At 36.7% G+C, this 20,577-nt stretch overlaps 1 protein-coding gene across 2 annotated transcripts; it reads left to right on the forward strand.

Annotated features, from left to right (window-relative positions):
- Nucleotides 1–474: 474 nt before the first annotated feature.
- Nucleotides 475–20,466, forward strand: C1D (C1D nuclear receptor corepressor). Of its 2 annotated transcripts, XM_029231889.1 has the most exons (6): nucleotides 475–539; nucleotides 11,933–12,079; nucleotides 12,845–12,911; nucleotides 13,216–13,271; nucleotides 16,195–16,391; nucleotides 20,407–20,466. In XM_029231889.1, the coding sequence occupies exons 2-5, from the start codon at nucleotides 11,942–11,944 to the stop codon at nucleotides 16,357–16,359; spliced, it is 426 nt and encodes a 141-aa protein (XP_029087722.1). In that variant the 5' UTR covers nucleotides 475–539; nucleotides 11,933–11,941; the 3' UTR covers nucleotides 16,360–16,391; nucleotides 20,407–20,466. The 2 variants fall into 2 exon arrangements, with proteins under 2 accessions (XP_029087722.1, XP_029087721.1); XM_029231888.1 differs by lacking the exon at nucleotides 20,407–20,466 and having other exon boundaries at nucleotides 16,195–17,818.
- Nucleotides 20,467–20,577: the final 111 nt, after the last annotated feature.

Consider the following 20,577-nt stretch of genomic DNA (forward strand, 5'->3'; position numbering starts at 1 on the left):
AGTTTTATGTTTTTTGAAATAATTAGAAATCTAGGCTTCTCTTTTGCCTTTTTATCCATCTTTCAAGCAATTCATTTTGATTGTATTTTACAAAATAATCTCGTGGCGATGGGTTGGAAAAACAAAGAACCCGAACTTTCACCACGGATAACTTGGGAAGCTGCTTTGGAGGCTAATTTTGAGGCGGACAATGGGAGAGTAGTAACAAGTTTCAGCGAACGTAAAAACCAGCACAACGCTTTAGTAACTAACATTTTTTTTTTCTGGATAAATATGCTCAATTTCTAATCCGGTGGGCGTTGGCCAAACGCAAATCTTGAAAAAGGTGCCAGCGCCCCGCCCCAACCCCCTCCTACACCTTCGGCCTGCGGCGCGGTTGGAGCATGGCCTTTGGAGGCGGAAGACAAAGGAGCGAAGGGGCGGGGCGAGCAGCGTGAGGTCACCGGAGAGCGCCGCTCGCGCCGCGGGCAGAGCCGGCGCGCCGCTGACGTCACCGCCGCCGACTGCTTTCTGGGAGGCAGGAGTGGAACGCCCGTGAGGTATTATTCAGAGCTGGGGTTGGAATTTCTCGTGCTTTTAAGTTCGCTTCTCCTGGAAGCGCCCTGTCACCCTCCGGCTGACTGTGGGGAGGGGGACTGGGCTGCGTAGCTTTCCGCGAATGCGAGCGTTGGGGCAGCGTCGTGGCAAGATCCCCCACTTCCGCTTTCCTGTGGCTGCTTGCTGGCTTCGGCCTACCTTGGCCCTTCACGTCTCTGGGTCCGGCCTTTCGCTTTTTCCTCGCTTCTTAGCTCCGCCTCTCAAGTATTGGAGGGCGGAGAAATTAAGAGCACGTGACTTCACTGTTTATTTTCAGCTGCCTTCAAACCTGGTTGAGGGAGGAAGGCCTAAGTGGCAGATGTAGGGGAGTAGCTTTCCCGTGTCATCCGTTATCATTCACATACATGATCACGCACTGCCTGCCACTGCAATATTAGCCCACCTGAGATGGTAGGCTAATTTCGACCTTAAGGTGAAATCTAATGGAATCTCAAAAAAGTGGTTTTTCTTTACGGCCCAGGAAAGTTTAGTGTGACTGAAACTTCTGTTTGAAAGTATCTTTTGTGTCTTGCCGTTTGTTGACTGCAACAGTTTTGGCTTGATAAAGATGTATCTGTCCCAATGAGATGTTTATTAATCATAAATAAACACTTATTAATCTTTTTGGACTGTCTATAGTAGACTGAACCGAGACTTAACCGAATGTTGACTTTGGATTCGAAAATAACCAAATAGTTCCTATTGAAATTCCGTGAACTGTTTGTGATTGATGGAAAATGATAGAGCTCACTGTTTTGTTGAAAGAAAATAATGATTGTGTGAACAATGTTTTTTCAAAATAATTAGAACGGTTCTGAGTCAAAAGATGTTATAGCTGTCTTCAGATAGCTGTGTTGTATGTATTGCAGTTCAGAGGTGATGTAATTTTTCATAACAGTCTTAAAATTTTCAAATGGCTCTTTATGTGTTTTATCTCAGTTAGCGACTGTTTCCAAACAGTTGACCCTTAAAATATGGCTCTAAATAGTCCCCACTGGGTTGGGGTGTTTGATCATTTTCACTTTAGTAAAATAATAACTAGTATTACTAGTTAATGTATTGAGTCCTGAGCCAGGCACTGTTCTAAGAACTTTACCTGTATTATTTACTTAACCTGCACAGCACACCTGAGAGAAGATGAGAATATTGTCATAAGCAAATTCCATAGTTTTGGAAGGTAATTTTACTGCTTCACATCAATAATTTTGAAAACACTTCGAATTAAACTTTAGAATTAACAATTGAAGTAATTTCATTGTAATCTGATTTAATTATTTATCTCGATCTTGAGCAACCTCTTTGTAATTTATATCTTTTTCTACTGTGAGACTTTGGGATAAATTTGTTTTTAGAGGCTAGCATCTCTATCTTTTCTCCGTGATTTTACTCTATGAAGGAGAGTTACAGGCTGCACTAGTGTAGACTGTCTGCCAAAGACAACAATATTTATGGAGAGATTGTCGTATATACGTTTCACTATCATTTTCTAAGGTAATGCAGTGCAAAAAGGTCATTACGTTAATAGAATTCTGATGCAACATTTGCGGATGTCTCTCTAGTTTTCTCCCCAAATTATGTATATTTTGGATTTGTTCCTGGCTTAGTTCATAATTGTATGTAACTCTACTTAGTATAGGAATGGAAACAGCCCTGGAATGTACATTATTATATATTTTCTTTTGGATCCACATGGTCACTATCCTAATCTGATATTGAGATTCTCGAAAATTTGGTTCCAGTTTACTTTCATTGTTTTTAGTTAGTGAACAAATAGTTATTAAGTACGTGGCAAGACTTTATGTTAATCATTTGGAGATACAGTGGGTAAATAACCAGTGGAAGGTTTTGAACAGAGGAGTGACATGATCTGGTTTAGGTTTTTAATAGGATCACTCTGCCTGCTGTGTTACGAGCAAGTTGTTGGAGAGAGGGGTAGGGCAAAGCCAGGAGACTAATTAGGAAGGTGTAATAATTCAGATGAGATGATAGCAGCTTCACAGCTGGAAAGACTGTGGTGAGTAGCAGTTCAATTTTGGATGTATTTCGTAGGTAAAGCTAACAGATTTGCTTATGGATTGAATGTGGGTTGTAAGAGAACTGTCAAGGTTTGGGGCTTGGGCAACTAGAATGGTTAATTGCCATTAACTGAGAAGTGGAAAACTATGGGAGGAGCAGGTTTGTGAGGGAGAATTGGGAGTTCATTATGATGTGTTAAGTTTGAGATCTCTGTTAGTCATCTAAGTGGAGATGTTGAGTAGGCAATTGAGTCTACCAAGTCTGGAGTTCAGTGGGGAGGTCATTGCTGGAAAAGAACATTTGGGAGTTGTCAGATGGTATTTAAAATCATGAGACTGGAGACAATCGCCAAAGGAGTGAATGTAAACAGAAAAGCAGTACAAGACGTGAGTCTTTAGGCATCTTAGCCTTTATAGGTTTGGGGAGATGAAGACCCAACAAAGTAGACAGAAAGAACAGCCATCAGGGGACAAGGACAGTTTTGGGAGTCTATAGTGTTGTGGAATTCAGGGTGGAGTAATGTGTTCACTATTCTCAGACGCTGGTTATGGATCAGATAGATAAACGAGGACTGACATTTTTGGATTTATCAAGATACATGAGAAGGAGTGTTATTAATGGGTAAGTGATAACGGTCTGGAGAACCTTGGGAGCAAAGAGGAAGAAGAGACTACTTTTGTTTGGGAGATATGGAAGGCTTTATAGAAGAGAGGGCATTTGATGTGTGTTTTAAAGGATTAATAGGTTTTACTAGGCCCAGAAGACAGGGGAGGAGTGGGGGGAGGGGGTATTGCAAGCAGAGGAAAAAGCCTTACTTCTCTCCCTTCAAAGCCATACCTCCCAGTCAGCTGTCTTCAAGATGCTTTTGCAAGTCCTTTCCTTTGTAAACATTAGTCAGTTCCTCATTCTGGATTACCATTCTTGCTCCAGGCCTACTGAACCCTGCTAAAGAAATTCACAAAAGACCCAAATTAATGCTACCCACCTTCAAATGGGTCCTTTCTCGGTTGTCTGACAGTTGCTTTATTTATCCCTACTCTCTTCCTAGCACATACTCCACATTTACTCAGCATTGACTACGTGCCAGGCACTGAGGAGTCATTTCTTTAATAGATATTTATTTAGCATCTATGACATGCTACCCTGATATTTGGAGTGTATATGAGCAAAGACTTGCCCTGCACGGTGCTTACAGTCCAGTGTGGATGATGGACACTATTCAAATAATCACAGAAATATAAAATTACAACAGTGATATGGAGAAATACATGGTGCTGTGAGACTGTGTAACTAGTGGATGTGACTCAATGTGAGGCAAGAGGGAATGCTTCCTTGAGAAAGCATTGTTGATGAGGGAGCCGAGTTAAGCAGGCCAAACATGTTGGTGGCAGGGAGTCCTCACAACAACTCTAGGAGGAGTTTCTAGAGAGCACGAGGCTAGAAAGGCTTTTGTACCATGAGAATAGGGAGAAAGTGGCCTTATGGTGGCTAGAAAATTTAGGTGTAGGGAAGGCAATCCATTCATATAGTTCTCTGAATAAAATAGAGGTAAAGAATATAGGTTTTTTTTTTAAAATAAATTTATTTATTTTTGGCTGCGTTGGGTCTTCATTGCGGTGCGCGGGCAGTCTCACTCCTCTATTGTAAACTTCCCCTTTTATCTGTCGGTGAACATTACGTGAATCTGTAATTTCACTAGGGGTTGCCAAATGGTGATTTTCTTTTTTTTTTTTAAAGGTTATGATTTCTTCCACATTTGTTAACTGGAATTTGAACTCTAGTTTTATTACTTGGGAACCTGACAGTCATCAATAACATGTCTATTGTGGAAAAATGCTGTCAGAGCAACAGTTTGTGATGCCAGGAATATACGTTTCCTGGCTATAGTTCTGGAGGCTTAAAGGAGTGTGATGGTCTTTTTGATGTGTCAGCTTGGCTAGGCTGCAGCCCCCATTCAGTCCAGCACCAAACTAGCTATTGCTCTGAAGGTGTTTGTAGATATAATCGAAATACACAAACAGTAGATAATCTGGGTGGGCTTGATCCAATTAATTAGAAGGCTTTAGAAGCAGAGCTGAAGCTTCCCTGATGAAAAAGAAGTTCCACCCGTGGACAGCAGTTTCAGCTTGCAGCCAAGAGTTCCAGCATGTTCTTTCTTGCTTACCTGCCCTGCAGATTCCTCCACAATTGCATAAACCAGTTTCTTGCAATACATCTCTTCAGAATACCTCCTACTGGTTCCGCTGCTCTGGTTGAACCCCAGCTGGTACCAGGAGCCACTCTCTAGGCTCTCATGTTCTCTAACAAAGTGGGGTGAGGAGTGGTGGCAAGGGTCAGAGAACCTACTTTTGTTAGGGTAACCCTATAATTTATTGCTCAAACTGGGACTTCTGAAAGAGAAATGGGGAGCTGAGCAGTTGGCAAGCTGAAACAATAGACATACATGGGGACTCTCTTGGGCAAGTTGAGACATAAAGTCATTCTGTGTGTCAGCCACTGGTGACACATCAGCATGGCGGTGACATATTGATGACACCACCCCCTCAGGGAGCTTGTAGTCAAGGTTAAGTAAATCAACACGTCACCAGATAGTGTTTTAGGTGACATGAGAACCTGTAGCTGTGCTTATCCAGACAGAGGGAATGGGAGGGTGGCACTCAGAGAAGTCCTATGCACTAAAGGGAAACCTGATCTTACCTCCAAACGTAAGCAGGGTTTGAACAAAGTGAAGTGGGAAGGATGGTTCACGTATAGAGAGCCACACAGGCGAAAGGTTAGGCTGAATGGGCATAGAACATCTGGAAAACTGCCGTGGTGGCTACAGCTATAGGATTGGAAGAGGGGAGCAATGAAAGATGAGGCTAGTCAGGCAAGCAAGGGCCACATCGTAAAGGGCCTCATGTCCATATAAGGGGTTTGGAGTTTATCTTCAAGGTGGCGGGAAACTATTGCATGATTTTAAGCAGGGGTGTACCATGACCAGATTATCTTTATGGAAAAGTTATGTTTTGTAACATCCTAACATTGAGAGTGGAGAAAAATTGACAGTAGGGAGACTACTCCAAGGCTCTTGAAATGATCTAGTTAGTGAGAATGGGGGAAAGCTTGTGGCTAAGGAGATTAAGGAGGCCGTATTGACAGAACTGATGGGACTGGGGCCTGAGGAAGCGATGAGGGGCGACTTCCAGGTTCCAGGCTGCACTGAGCTCCCTGAAGCAGAGAATGGAGGGGAGGAGGTAGGGGATGATGTCGTGTGCCCCTCCTTTTCTCCTGTTGGCACTGTGGCTCTCATCACCAACGAGAGGAGGGAAGGAATGGCAGTAACGTCCTGTAGGGATTGCTGGGCAGGGTTTCTCCCCTCTGCCCCTGAGTCTCAGCCAGACCTTCCTGAGGGATGAAGAGAGGCACCTTCTCTCATGCCCTCTTCCACTTGCAGCCTGCGCTTTAGAAGGAGTAGGTGGAGGGGTGGGGAGTCCCTGTAGAACCAGGCAGCGAGTGAAGGGCAGAGGGGGGTGAGTTCTCTTCTTTCTCTTCTTTGGACATTTACCACGTACAGTCTCGGGCAAGTTACGGAAACTCACTGTGGGTCCGTTTGTTGTCTGTGAGGAGTAAATGAATGAATGTGTGTGGCTGCTTAGAGTAGTGCCTGGCTCACAGGCAGTGGGGTTCAGATGTTGGCTATGGCTGCTGATAACCATCCATTCACTGCTTCATCCTGGCATCTGAGTAACAAAGGGGACCAGAGGGCGGCTTCTGCAGCTCCCTCCTTGCAGTGCTCCCTGTGGAAGGAACAAACACTCAGGAACTATCTGTACAGAATGTTAGAAGAAATCATTTTAATTGGGGGGGATTTCTGATAATAGAAGAACCTTTATTTTTCAGTCTACCTTGCCTTTATTTTTTAGTTAGGAAAAAGGCAAGTGGTTCAGTTCAGATTTAATGAGAATCATTATTCTTACTTACTGCCTTGCTTTCAGTGTTCACCGTAACCCATTTTAACAATAAATAACTACTTGTTTACTGGGGCTTAGGGACAAGGAATAATTGCAGGAAAAATCCCTGTCATGATTTTGAGAGGGGAAATATTTTCCAATAGAAAAATCGGATGAAAAAATTCACATTTAAATAAAGGCTTTTTTGTGTTTTTTATACTTGCAGTATTTGTTAAAAGCCAAAATAATTTATTAAAATATGCCTTTATTTAAATTTAATGATTGTTTATTTTTATTACAATTTTAATACATGCTTTTTGAAATAACGAAATTTAAACAACGAAGAATGAAGAGCTAAAAACATGAGTCTGCTTTGATCCCATTCGCATTTCCTGTCCCTTCTCAGAAAGAATGTCTGTTTTTGTATGTCTCCTTCCAGACCTTTTTCTACATATCTACATATACAATTTTTTTAAATAAATGGCATCTGTTAGACACATTACGTGTTATATACTATGTTCTATGACTTTTTTTCACCACTTATCGTGTATTACTACATAAAGATTTACTTCTTTATTTTCACTCTTTTGGATGGATGTGGTATAATTCATTTAACTGTTCCCCTATTGATGACTATTTAGATTATTCCCAGTATTTGGTTATAATGTCTTCATTCAACAAATGTTTATCGACTGCTGGGCAGTGGTAGTGAACAAAACTGCCTGTTTTCATGTAGTTACCTTCTTTTGGAGGTAGACAGACAATAAATGAAATATGTCAGATGCTGTTGAGGCCTGAAGGGTGAAGAAGGAGATAGGAAGTGCTGGGAATGAGAAGAGGGGTATGCATTTTAAAATAGGATGGTCAGGAAAGCTTTACCAATAGATAACATTTGAGTAGAGATCTGGCAGAGGTGAAGTCATGAGCTTTGAAGCCATTGGTGCGGGAGAAACATTCTAGGAAGGAGCGAAGTCCAAAGGCTCTGAGATAGGGGCATGCCCAATGAGAAGAAGAGCAGTGAGGCCATTATGGCTGGAATGGAGTGAGCCAGGGGCAGAGTGGGAGGAGATGAGGTCACAGAGGAGGCAGCAGAGAGTCAGGGTTTCTTCGGCCACTATAAAGACTTTGCCTTTTCCTGAGTGAGGCGGCAAGCCTTTGAAGGTTTCCAAGCAGAGGCATGGTAGAATCTGACTTAGATTTGAGATGATCACTTTCTTGATAATAAACTATTGGAATGGAAACAGGGAAGCCATTTAGAAGGCTATTGCAACAATACAGGCAAGACACAATGATGGCTTGGACTGGCTCGGACTAGGGTGGTAGCAGTAGAGGTGGTAGGACTTGAATATGTTTTAAAGATAGGGTAAGAGAGGAGTCAAGGACTATTCTGTAATTTTAGGTCTGAGCAGTCGAAAAGGTGGAGTTGCCATGAAATTAGATGGGGAGGACTGCAGTAGGCAAGATTAGATTCTTTTTTTTTTCATTGAAGTATAGTTGATTTACAGTATTGTGTTAGTTTCAGGTGTATAGCAAAGTGATTTGGTTATATATGTGTGTGTGTGTGTGTGTGTGTGTGTATGTGTATACACACACACAGTAAGTCCCCTACATACGAACCTTCAAGTTGTACACTTTCAAAGATGCGAATGTACGTTCACATGTCCAGTCATGTAAGTTAGTTCAAGTGTCTGGCGTACATTGTCACTTGCATGCATCCTCTACAAGTGGTTGTCCTTTTGTGTACTTTACTGTATAGTACTATATAGAGTACAGCAGTACGGTATGTTTATTTCCTGCCTGTTCACTCGATGGCAGCCCCTGTATGCCAGCTGTTGTACTGTACTACTGTAATTTTCAAGGTACTGTGCTGTAAGATTAAAAATGTTTTCTTTATTTTTTGTATTTGTTTGTTTTTTATGTGTTATTTGTGTGAAAAGTATTATAAACCTATTACAGTACAGTATTATATAGCTGATTGTGTTAGTGGGGTACCTAGGCTAACTTCGTTGGACTTACGAACAAATTGGACTTACGAACGCGCTCTCGGAACTGAACTCGTTCATATGTAGGGGACTTACTGTATATGCACACACATACATACATACATACATATACTTTTTCAGATTCTTTTCCATTATATGTTATTACAAGATAAAGTAAGCAAGATTATAAATTGGGCTTTGGGCACATTACATTTGAGAATCTATTAACAGCCAACCAAGGTACTGAGTAAGCGGTTGGACATTAAATTTGGAGTTCACTGGCGAGGTCAGGGCTGGAGATGCAAACCTGGGAGTCATCAGTTTATTAATATAGTTTAAACCCAGAGCTCACCTAGAGAGTAAATTAGAGAAGAGATTCAAGGACAGCCCTTGGGCACGTCAAGGTTAAGAGGCTTGAGGATATGAAAAGGATGCAGCAAAGAAGACCAAGAAAGCAACCTGTGAGGTAAGAGAGAAACCAAGGAAATGTGATGCCCTAGAAACCAGACAGACTGAGCCAGCTATGTCAAACGACGAGAACTGAGAATTGACCATTGAATTTGACAGTGTGGCTGAGTGGGTGACCTTGACAAGAACAATTTTGAGTGAGAAATAGGGGGCCTGATTGTAGTAGATTCAAGAAAGAATGGAAGGAGAGGAACTGGAACTCTAGTATTCAATATTAGCAACCCTTTTTGAGGAGTTTGTTCTAAAAGGGAGATAGAAAATGGGGCTTAAGCTGGAGGGGCATATGAAGTCAAGGTGTTTCTTTTGTTTCTTATCTAAGATGGAGGAATAAAATGTTTCAAGCTTATGGGCAGTGATCCAGCAGAGAGAAAAATTGATGTCAGGCAAAGTCCCCACTTTAAGAGAAGGGTCTGAAGAGTCCATTTTAATAAACTTATATGCGTGTATACAAGGATTTCTGTAGGCTACTTTCTGAAGAGGATATCCTGAGTCAAAGGGTGTGTGCATTTAAGAAATCTGTACCAATTTATATTCCACCTCCAGTGTATACCCTTGCTAACGTCAAACTTTGCCAGTCTTTAAAATTATTGCCAATCTGATGGGTGAGATCTTCATTATTTTAATCTGTTTTATGCTTTGTAGGAACTCTTTATATAATCTAATCCTTTGTTGTATTTTGGCACATATTTTCTCCCGTGCTGTTTCTTGCATTTAACTTTGCTTATGGTATACTTTTACCATATAGATGTTTTTTCAGTTTTTATGTATTTAAGTCTGTCAGCCATTTCCTTTTATAGCATTTGGGTTTCATTTGGATTATATACATATTTTATATAATGTATATAATCTTTTAATACATTTGTACATTTATCTCTTAAATTCATCTGGAGTTTATTTTTGTGTATGTTGTGAAATAGGTATCTAAGTTTTCCATCTCCTTCTGTGTTCTTAAACAGTTAAATACCATAAAAATTAACTGTTTCTTAAAGGTTTGGAAGAAATTACCTATAATATTTTCTAGACTTGGAACCTTTTTGGAGCGTAGATCTTTGACTTCTTTAAAGTGTTTTTTTTTTTTTTTGGTCTGTGTAATGATCTGTTTGTTTTATGTACTTCTTTTTAGGTTAGTTTTGGTAATTTTTTTTCCTAGCACCTCATTCTTATCATCCAGATTTTTCAAATTTATTGGTTTAAAATTTTATGGAAAGAAAAGAAATATCAAGTCTTCTCTATATTTGTGTCTGTCCCTGTACTAATACCTTTATCTGGGCAGTAGATGCTGGAGCTGTCCTTTCACAGATTGGGAGATTGGTTTAGCAGCTTTCAGCCCGCATGGTTCACCTCTTACTGTCCTTCATCTTGGGTTTATTCCTAGATTCTCCTTCTCTTTTGTTTGTAAGGGATTGCAGGCTCCTTGGTTCTGTTCCCTATCAGTCTAATCCCATTTGCTCTTTAGCTTATAAAAATTTCTGCTGTTGAGGTCGGCTGATGGATATGTGCCCTTCTTGGTTTCCAGCATTACTGTGGACTTATTTTTGTGTTTCTTCTGTCATTTTGGAGAGATTTTTCTGGGAGGAATGAGAGGCAAATCCATATTTTCAGTTAACTTTTTGAAATAGGAAGTCACAGTTCTTTCCTGTGTGGTTTTCTTTTCTCATAGTCCTTTGTTTAATTGCTGTTTGCACAGTAGTTGGATAATAACTTTACAGTGTGAGTAGTAATAGACCCCTGGACTTCACTTTTTAAAAATTTTAAATGAAACCAGATGTCTCAGTGGACTGTATTTGTTGAATAGAAATGTGGATATATTGTGACTAAATATTCAAGTAGTACTTTTAAAACTTAAATGACATAGTCATAACATTTAGAATTATAAGGGACTTTAGAGACCATTAAACCAAATGCCTTATTTAATGGATGAGATATTTGGGGCCCAGAGAGATTCAGTGATTTATCTAAGGTAACAAAGTCAGTGATCAGGCAAGGTGGAAAGCCCGAGTCCCTTTACTTCAATTTGGCTATGCTGTTTGTTATTTTGCACATTCTTGATGTTCTCCTTAGCTGTGTAATGAAAGAGGTATTTTCAGCTAATAAAACCTAAGGATGGTACAGTGGCTTGGAATTGCTTCTGAAATTTGATCTTAGATACCATATTAAATACATTGATGCGGACTTTTCTTTTCCTCATATAGCTAGTAAATATTATGATGTAAATGTGAATTTTAAAGAATGGGCCGTCAAGGTATGCTCTAGCCTAAATGAAAACCATACAGTTTATTTCTCCCATGTTTCATCTTTTCTGCTTACAGACTTTATGTGATCTATTGACTCTTGAATTTCTTATTAATATTTTAAGCTTAAGGAATATATATAAATATAAATATAGGCTTGAAAAGTAATTTTAGTGATAAATCATAAAATATTTCAGATCTAAGATTTCTAATTTTTTGGTTTAATATACCATGCTGCTAGATCAACATCTAAATTTACAAGTGCTAATATGTATGTTTTTTAAAAAAAGAGCTTTGCTTATTTTTTTCAGCAAGCATTAGGGGGTGGTGTATATTTATCACACTTTCATTGCTTTGCTTAGTCTTTAACTTCAACAGAAAGTTTTTAAAATGTAGGGTTTTTATTATTGATATAACATGTTTGGTAGTCGTATCTCTTTAGTTCTCAAAAAGCATCGAGGGATTGAGGGATTGATATGTGTAGCATTAATGAACTTGGGTGGGTCCTATCCTGGCAGCCCACCCCCACTCCCCAGCAGCCTAAGAAGAGGGGAAGTTTAAACGTGGTTGCTCCAGAATTATATTCTAAGAAGATTTGTTTGATTAACTTCAGGTTTTAACTCTTTTAGCACTTTTGAAACATATGATATGACCTATTAATTTTTTTTTGTAACCTAGAGAGCATTCTCTGTCTCCAGTATGAACTAAGAATTTAATTTTTTCCCAGTTGAACATAATGGCAGGCGAAGAAATTAATGAAGACTATCCAGTAGAAATTCATGAATATTTATCAACATTTGAGAATTCCATTGGTGCTGTGGATGAGATGCTGAAGACCATGATGTCTGTTTCTAGAAATGAGTTGTTGCAGAAGGTATTTTAAGTAATTTCTAAAAATGTATTCATAAAACCGAGTGCTATGTTATGAAACATATAGAAGAAGAAACATACATGAAATATGCCCCTTTCCCCCTTTATTTCAATTTTTAAGTGTTTGGATATCTTTAAGGGGAAAATATAACAAACTCCAAGCTTAGGAAATACCTCCTAACTATATTTTTATTTTGACTTGGTTTTGAATAAAAAAAAGCTCTCCCAGCATTCTTTTTGACAGACTCTATCTTTGACCTTTTAAGTATTACAATGATGTTATCAGGGTTTCTGGAAACCCTATAGGACAAAAAGAGTAAATTGACTTTGACAGTCTAAAACAAATCTCATTATGTTTCTTCTGTCTTTGGTATTGCCTAAGCATTTTAGCCTGCTTCTTATACATAAATGCATCATGTACAATGTTTATATTGATGAATTACTTTTGACATACAAAGCCCAGATTGTAAATCCTGAAATTAAAATAATTCAAAAGAATTTTTTTTTATTTTGGATTATACACATTCCTTGTTTAACTTAAAGATGGTACGCTGAAGTGAAAATTTGTGGGCAAAAATCACTGGTTAACAAAACTTTTCTTTTTGCAAATTATTTCCAGATTATTTGGTTTGATTATTGGATTATAGGAAGTGAAAAAAACATTTCTTTGATACATTGTACTTGGTGAAAGTTTAAAATATGTGATGGTGCTCAAAGTTTTAATTTCTTTTTTCTTTTTCTTTCTCTCTCTCTCCCTCTTTTTTAATAGTTGGACCCACTTGAACAAGCAAAAGTGGATTTAGTTTCTGCTTACACATTGAATTCAATGTTTTGGGGTATGTATATTACTTTAGAGTTAATTAGAAAGCAAATTATTTATCATGTCAAAGGTGACTTATTTTTTAAAATGCTAGCAATTATACTTTATGGCAATTTTAATAGTCAGATATTTATTTCTTTTTAAATCAGAGTACCAGATGCCCATGAGCCACACATACATTTAATATTACAAAGAGGTTGAATAATTTAAGATTTAGTTAATAATTTGTGTGACGTTTCCTTTTTGTAACTAGAGTTTCTTTAATTAATGCTCTTAATTAATATATATGCATTTTATTCCATGAAATCTTTCTCTTGTAGTTTATTTGGCAACGCAGGGAGTTAATCCTAAGGAACATCCAGTAAAGCAGGAATTGGTAAGATTGCAGTGGATCGATTTCTTTTTATTTTACGTGTAATGTCTGTTGTAGTGTTTCTAAAGGTAAAATCTTAGTACCTTTATCACACTAATTGTGGAGAACAGAATTATTTAGGGATGAAATTACGAAAGTGAGCCAGATTTCATCGTGCCTTTAGTTTTTCTTTCTCTCACCTTTGTCAGAGAAGGGTGTTCCATATATTATATAAATCTGTGGATGGGAAAATGTCACGATTCTAGTAATTATTTATAAGTGCTATATTATTTTTCCTATAAATTCTTGAAATCCTGTTCATCTCTACAACTGCCTGTTTTTTTTTTTTAAACTCTTATGCAATTCTTAAAAGTATATTCTAGTTGATTTACTAGCCAAGATGGGAAAGTTTCTCCTCCACCGTTTCAATTCTTCCATTAATTCATTTTCTCAGCAGTAAAGAATCCACTTCGGCAACAAAGCTAAAAGCTTTTTTGGCACCAGTTGTATGTGTACTGTCCAGTAATTCTGCATTAGTGACATATTTACAACCTGTAATAAATCTTCTAGGTTTGTCTTTGTATTCCATTTAGATGTATAAGTATAGTATATTATATAAGGTCTGGTATCTTGGAGTTTTTGCTGACTTCAAAAATTAAATCAAATCATTCAATTTGAAAGAAAAAAATTTAGAAATCAAACTTACGGTTACCTTCTTGACTTGGCTTTATGAATAAGAATATTAATAAATTTATTCTTTGTGTTTATAAAATATAAGGTAAATATATATGTGAAATACACTTGACACTGTATTATTGTTCTAAAGTTTTATGGTGGTTGATATGTATGTTTTTTTATAACTTAGTAAAGTACTTGGTCATTTATTTTAAAAAATGAGTAAACCAGATCTGCCGTCTTCAATTTTTAAATGTGTAGACTAAGACATTTTCTTCTTTTAAATTTCTTGGGGGAAAAGTAAATTTATTTTTAAATACAGAAATTGTGAAAGATACTTAAAGCAAAAATATAAAGCAGTATGATCCACAGAGCTTGATTTGACAAGTGATACTGGCTTTAAATCTTAAGAAGTATGCATTGTATCATCTGCTTTCACCTTTCTAATATGGACTTTACATTTATAAAATTCCTCTTTCTTCTCTTAAACACAAAGTTATTTGGAGTAGTGTAATACTTAATTCTGTCACTGGAAAAAGATAAAATCATCTGCCTTCTTTTTCCCTCAGAATCCACTTTATGGAGGAAGTACATTTATATTTTGGACAAGGGTTGATAAATGAAAAGCATCCATAAACCTATTCCCCTTTTCTGACCTTGTGACAGATGTCACTAATTGATCACAGAGTTAGTATGTGAGAGGAAGCCTATTTGCCATATCTATCATGAATGGAGAAGGGCATTGAAAATAGTTTATTCATTTGACAAATATTTGAATGCCCACTGGAAGCCAGGCATTATTTCCAAGTGAGATAATTCCTCAGTGAATAAAGCCAATAAATAACCCTGCCTTTGTGGCAGGTGCCAGACTACTAGTGGAGGGAAACAAACAACATAATCAAACAAACAACAAATAATAAATACATATGAATATATAGTATGTTAGAAAGTTACGTTGTGGGAAAAAAGAAAAAAATAGCACAGAGTAAGGGGCATTGGAGTGCTTGGGTAGGATTGCCATTTTCAATAGTAAAGGCAACACTTATTAACAAGGTGAACATTTGAGGAGACTGGATGGAAGAGAGGGCTGGCCATGTGGGTTTGTGAGGGAAGATCATTCTGGGCAGGGCTGGATTGGGTGTGTGTTGTGAGGACTTTGGCTTTTACTCAGAGAAATAGCGAGCCTTGAGAGGGTTTTGAACAGGGTTGTCAGTTTCTTAAAATTAAAAAATTCTAAGGTTCTGCATTTTTCTGTGTATGTTTATATAACTATTTTGATTATTTTAATGAAACTTTTAAGCAGTGATCAATCATTTACTCTGCTGTTTTATAGCTCTCACGCCTTTATTTCTCCAACTGAAGTATAGAATAGCCCTTTATTCTGATTAGTGGTCTCAGAAGATTCAAAGTAGTACAGCAACCTAGTATGTTTCTCACCTTGTAAAGTCTGATTAGAACTGTATATTTCATTAGAAAATATCATGTGCTTTTCAGTCAGAACTATGACATTGGATAAAAAGATCTTGTATTTTCATTATACTTATTTTAATTGTGACATGAAGGTAACACAAAAAAATAAATAGTTAAATACGCCTTAGCCATTTCCTGTTTAGAAAAATTTCTGGAGAGTTTAGTTTGTATGTTGAAAGTATGTGAAAGCTTTATTTTAATTAATTAATTATTTATTTATTTAGGCTGCGCCAGGTCTTAGTTGCAGCATGTGGGATCTTAGTTGTGGCATGCAGCTTTCTTAGTTGTGGCATGTGGGCTTCTTCGTTGCGGCTTGCAAACTCTTAGTTGTGGCATGCATGTGGGATCTAGTTCCCTGACCAGTGATTGAACCCGGGCCCCCTGCACTGGGAGTGCAGAGTCTTACCCACTGGACCACCAGGGAAGTCCCGAAAGCTCTATTTTAGATTATAGACTTCAGATACAAGAGAGTTAGTATGTGGATTTAGGTGAATGCTAAATTTAAAAATTTAGTATAACCACATATAAACAATTAAATGTTTATCTCTGTAGTGTCTAGATCTTCCTCTTTTGAAACACTCAGAACACTTCTGAAATGACTTTTTTGATATCTGTATTCCCCTCAGACTGTGAACTCCAGGAGTACATGGAATGTGTTTATCCTATTCGCTTTGCACTTATTAGCGCCACTCAATAAGCAATAAATACAAAGCTGTTGAATTGAACTGAGGTATAGTATAATAGAACTCAGTGGTGAGCAGCTTAGTAAATCTGTTGCCTTTCTTCTTTTTTTGTCTTTAAGGAGAGAATCAGAGTATACATGAACAGAGTCAAGGAAATAACAGACAAGAAAAAGGCTGGCAAGCTAGACAGGGCTGCGGCTTCAAGATTTGTAAAAAATGCCCTATGGGAACCAAAACCTAAAAATGCATCCAAAATTGCCAATAAAGGAAAAAGTAAAAGTTAACCTTTTGGTTTTGATGTACACATATTCAAAAAGTACATAATTTTTATTGTTTTCCACAAAATAGATGATGATTATGTGCCATTGTAAGGTTTAAATTATTCCATATTGAATTCATGTGTAAAATTTGCATTTTAAATTTGTAATGCTAAATACTTTTCCCCCAGAAAGATTAAGTTATCCTTATTGATTTCCCTATAGAACATTATGTGGTTTTTTTAACATTGTGGTATATTTTATATTTATAGTTTACTGTCTCTTGACAAGACTCTTATTTCCTTATATAGGTCAATTTTTCAAGTGCCATTTTATAAGCAACTATGAAATTTAAGTTAAATGTTCTTTGCAAACATTTGTCTATTTTCGATGAATAATGATTTTATGAAGTATGCTGAAGTTTTAAATACATCTGTTTTCACTATATAATATTAAGAAAGAAAGAAATGACTTAAATGTCCATTTTTTCTGTGAAGTTATTTCATTACGCTTTCATGATTTTGGGAATTACTGCTTTTTGTGATATTTGAAGTATGAAATTAAGACTTTTAAGGTTATTCTTTAATTCTTGGTACTTTGCCACTATGTCCCATTTAAAGTAAAATATATTCTCATTAACTTTAGATGGGAAATGAGGTTGTATATTGATGGCTGAATTTTGGCATAATGGCTGTACCCTATCAGTAAAGCTGTAAGTGTTGTGTAGCTGACCTGTTTTTTATTTTTCTCTTTTGAGTAAATTTTCTCTTGAAATTAGGAAGGTAGTTTTTAGAAATCCTTAGGAATGGGGGAATTCACGAGTTTTTGTTCCTTATGCATAGTGCCCACAGTTCTCTTGGCCTCATGTTTTCAGAGTTTTTTATTGTATGTTTCTGAGGCTATAGCAATTACATAGAAGTATTTTGGAACAACTTTGTATGTTATTTAATGCCACTTAAGCAGAGGAGAAATCCAAAGGAGATTACATTGTGTTTATATTCTGATTTATTTTTCTGCAGTATTTGCTACAGAGAATTCTAAATATTAAACGAATTTTTTTATGTCTAAGCCCATGAATTTTAATTATATACCCTTAATGCTTTCAGTCTTTGAATTCACATCATTATGTATAGGAATGCCAAGTACAGTAAAATACTTTAATTTTTGAAAATGAAGTTGTTAAAATTTTTTGTGTGACTAATTCTCCATAAGTAACCTTGAATAAATGGATTTCTTGATTTATGGTAGCAGATATTGGAAATGGTCTTAAAATGTAATGGATTTTGTAACGCATGTTGAACTCTTTCTATGACACATGAAGAGGTGGTCACTGATAGATGCAGAAAGACTTCTGGCTCAGATGTCAGATGATTTTTGAAGTGGAAGAACACTTATAGTTAGTTCACTCCTTTTTTCACCTTCGGCTCCTCAAAATTCAAATTTTTTTTTTTAAAGTAACTTCTTCATGAGAGAAATAAATGTTATTAAGATCAAATATAGTGGCCTAGTGTTATTTATTGCAAAGAAGGTTATAGCTTGCATTTCTTTATATTTTCTCATTTCATTAAGAAAAAAAGTTAAATGAAAAATGTCATGCAGTTGCAGAAAGTCATTAGCCAAATTATTGGTTTGTGAAAGTCCAATTCTACCTTCTCTTAAACTGGAGATTCTTAAGTGAACAATTCTTTTAAGTGTTTATTAGAGGTAAAAAACAATTTGAGTGTATTCCATTTTATTATGTATGATTTTAAGTACTTACTAGCACATAGTAAGGAGCTGAGTGATAGTAAGTGTATTGGGTTGCTTATTTTTTGTCTATGCATTTTACAAATACTTAATGACATTTACATTGTTAAATACTGTGCTAGGTTCCAGATAAGACAACTCCAGCCTTTATTCTATTTTAAGTATTATGAAAACACTAGTCTTTTCATTCAATTCAGTTTTTCAGAGTTACTGGAAAATTTATGACAAGTTGTGCTCATTAACCTTAGTCAGAATCATAAAGGGTGATGGGTTGATCTATTTGACTATGGTACAGTTATTGTTAGCATAGTTTGTTCCAAATGACAGTCTGCTCTAAGGTTAGATGTTAATTATATCTTGTATTAATCTCTTTGGGAATTAACAAATTGGAGGGGTTATAGCTATAGATACTTTTAAGATTAGAATTATGGATTATTAATCTAATACTAAATAATGAGATTTAGTCTTTTAATATTATTTTAAGCACAATTTTCTTATTGTTCATAGTTGCAGGATGGGAATTCATTTTAGTAAGTAGAATATTTTAAGAGGAAAACTGAAGCTTGAATTATGGTTTACATTCCTGGAATTTGAGGTTATGTCAAATTGATTGGTTTTTAAGATACCCTGCAAATTAAAAAAATTGTTCTACTTAGCTATTAGAAATGGATTAGTATTATTTCTAAATGAGCCTTTAAAAATTGACTAGAAATACAGGAAATGCTTAAAAAATGGACAATGTATTGAATATAGATACTTTTTCCTAAGCATAGGTCATTGGAGAAAAAGATGTTTTAGGAATCACTTAGCTTATAATACTGTTAAACCATACCTTTATGCAATAAATTATCAGAAATTCTGGCTTTACAAAGTAACATTAACTGAGAAAGGTTTGAACAGTGATTCTGAGCCTCGTGTAATAGCTAAGTTTGTTAGATAAAGTGGAGAAAAAGAAGAACTGGCATCTTGTTTTCTCCCTTCATAGAATAGTTAGTAAACTTGCTCTGATAAATTCAGGGGCTCTTTTAACTGAATAGCAACCTATTTTATATAAATGTGATCTGAATGTACTTAACTAATAAAAACATTTCTTTTCCCTATATCCTGGTCTAAAACTCATCAGTTTTGGAAATACAAACCATATTTTGCTCATTTTAAATATTAGCATTTTATAGTTTTCATTAACAATTATGTTAGGAGGAAAAGTATACAGATTTTATTACATTATTCTGTAGATTTGTTCTCCTTGATTAATTTGGTATTATATTGCTTGTGCACAGGATTTCAAGAAAATGCTTTGAATAATTTTGGTTTGCAGATTTGTTTTCCTTTCAGAGAGCAGCCACCCTCTGACCTGATGTGCCTTTTAAAGTGTTTATTTTATGGTATAATTTTAATATAGCCAGGAAGATTAGTTAAAGCTATCCAGAAAAGGGGGTAGCTATAGTGATATCTACTGGCAATTGAGACTTAATTTTAATTCTGTAACCCCCTACTCCCAATCTTAGGCCAAAAACCAAAACCAGCCTAGCTCTGTTTATAAAAGGTTGAGAAAACAAGCCAGTCCCTTCCCTCCGACCCCCCTCCCCAAAACCTTGAAGTCTGGCAAGTGTATCATGGCAAAGTAACTGCATGCAAGATGTCAATTTTGTAAAGTGATATATTTCAGATAGTACACAAAATTTCATGGCAGGAAAGATAAGCTTTCATAAATGAAACATTTAAGAGACTCTTTTATTATTTCCTTTCAGTTTAGTGTTGCCTTTAAGGTGTGCCATTTCAGTTTGGCAGCTACAATAAATGATTGAAGGAAATTGAAGATAATTCAGCATTTCAAGATGCTTCTGCTGAAATGAATGTAGACCTATCCAGGGCTTGAATTTAAAGTTTATAGTAGTACAGTATTTTAAAGCCAAGTACCCAGGAAATTCATGGTGATAGGATTTGAATGAGATGATTAGGAGAAATAGAAAAGAATACCTTCAGTTTCTTATTAGGTGAGTATTAGCTATTGAGAGCCTATGTTGAAAAATTATTGTAAAAAGGATAGAGGCTTGTTATATGCAATTTACTATAGTGTATAATTCATCTTGGACCTTGTCCAAAGATGTTTAATTATTAAAATACAAAAGAATGATTATAACAAGGAATCATTTCTGATTTAGTGCTAGAGCAGTGGTCTGTAGACCATGTTGTAATGTATCTGGCTGATATTGTTTCATTTAGTGACCTTTGCTCTCTCTAATAATACATTCCTTGACTTATTTAAATTGAAATCATTTACTATCCCATTTCTGATCCTTTCCTTCTTTACTATTTTCCCTTAAGAAAGAAATCATTGGGCTTCCCTGGTGGCGCAGTGATTGAGAGTCCGCCTGCCGATGCAGGGGACATGGGTTCGTGCCCCGGTCCGGGAAGATCCCACATGCCACGGAGCGGCTGGGCCCATGAGCCATGGCCGCTGAGCCTGCGCGTCCGGAGCCTGTGCTCCGCAACGGG

Source organism: Monodon monoceros, unplaced genomic scaffold, assembly GCF_005190385.1.
Source record: "Monodon monoceros isolate NGI ecotype Baffin Bay Population unplaced genomic scaffold, NGI_Narwhal_1 Super_Scaffold_19, whole genome shotgun sequence".
Taxonomy (NCBI): Eukaryota; Metazoa; Chordata; class Mammalia; order Artiodactyla; family Monodontidae; genus Monodon; species Monodon monoceros.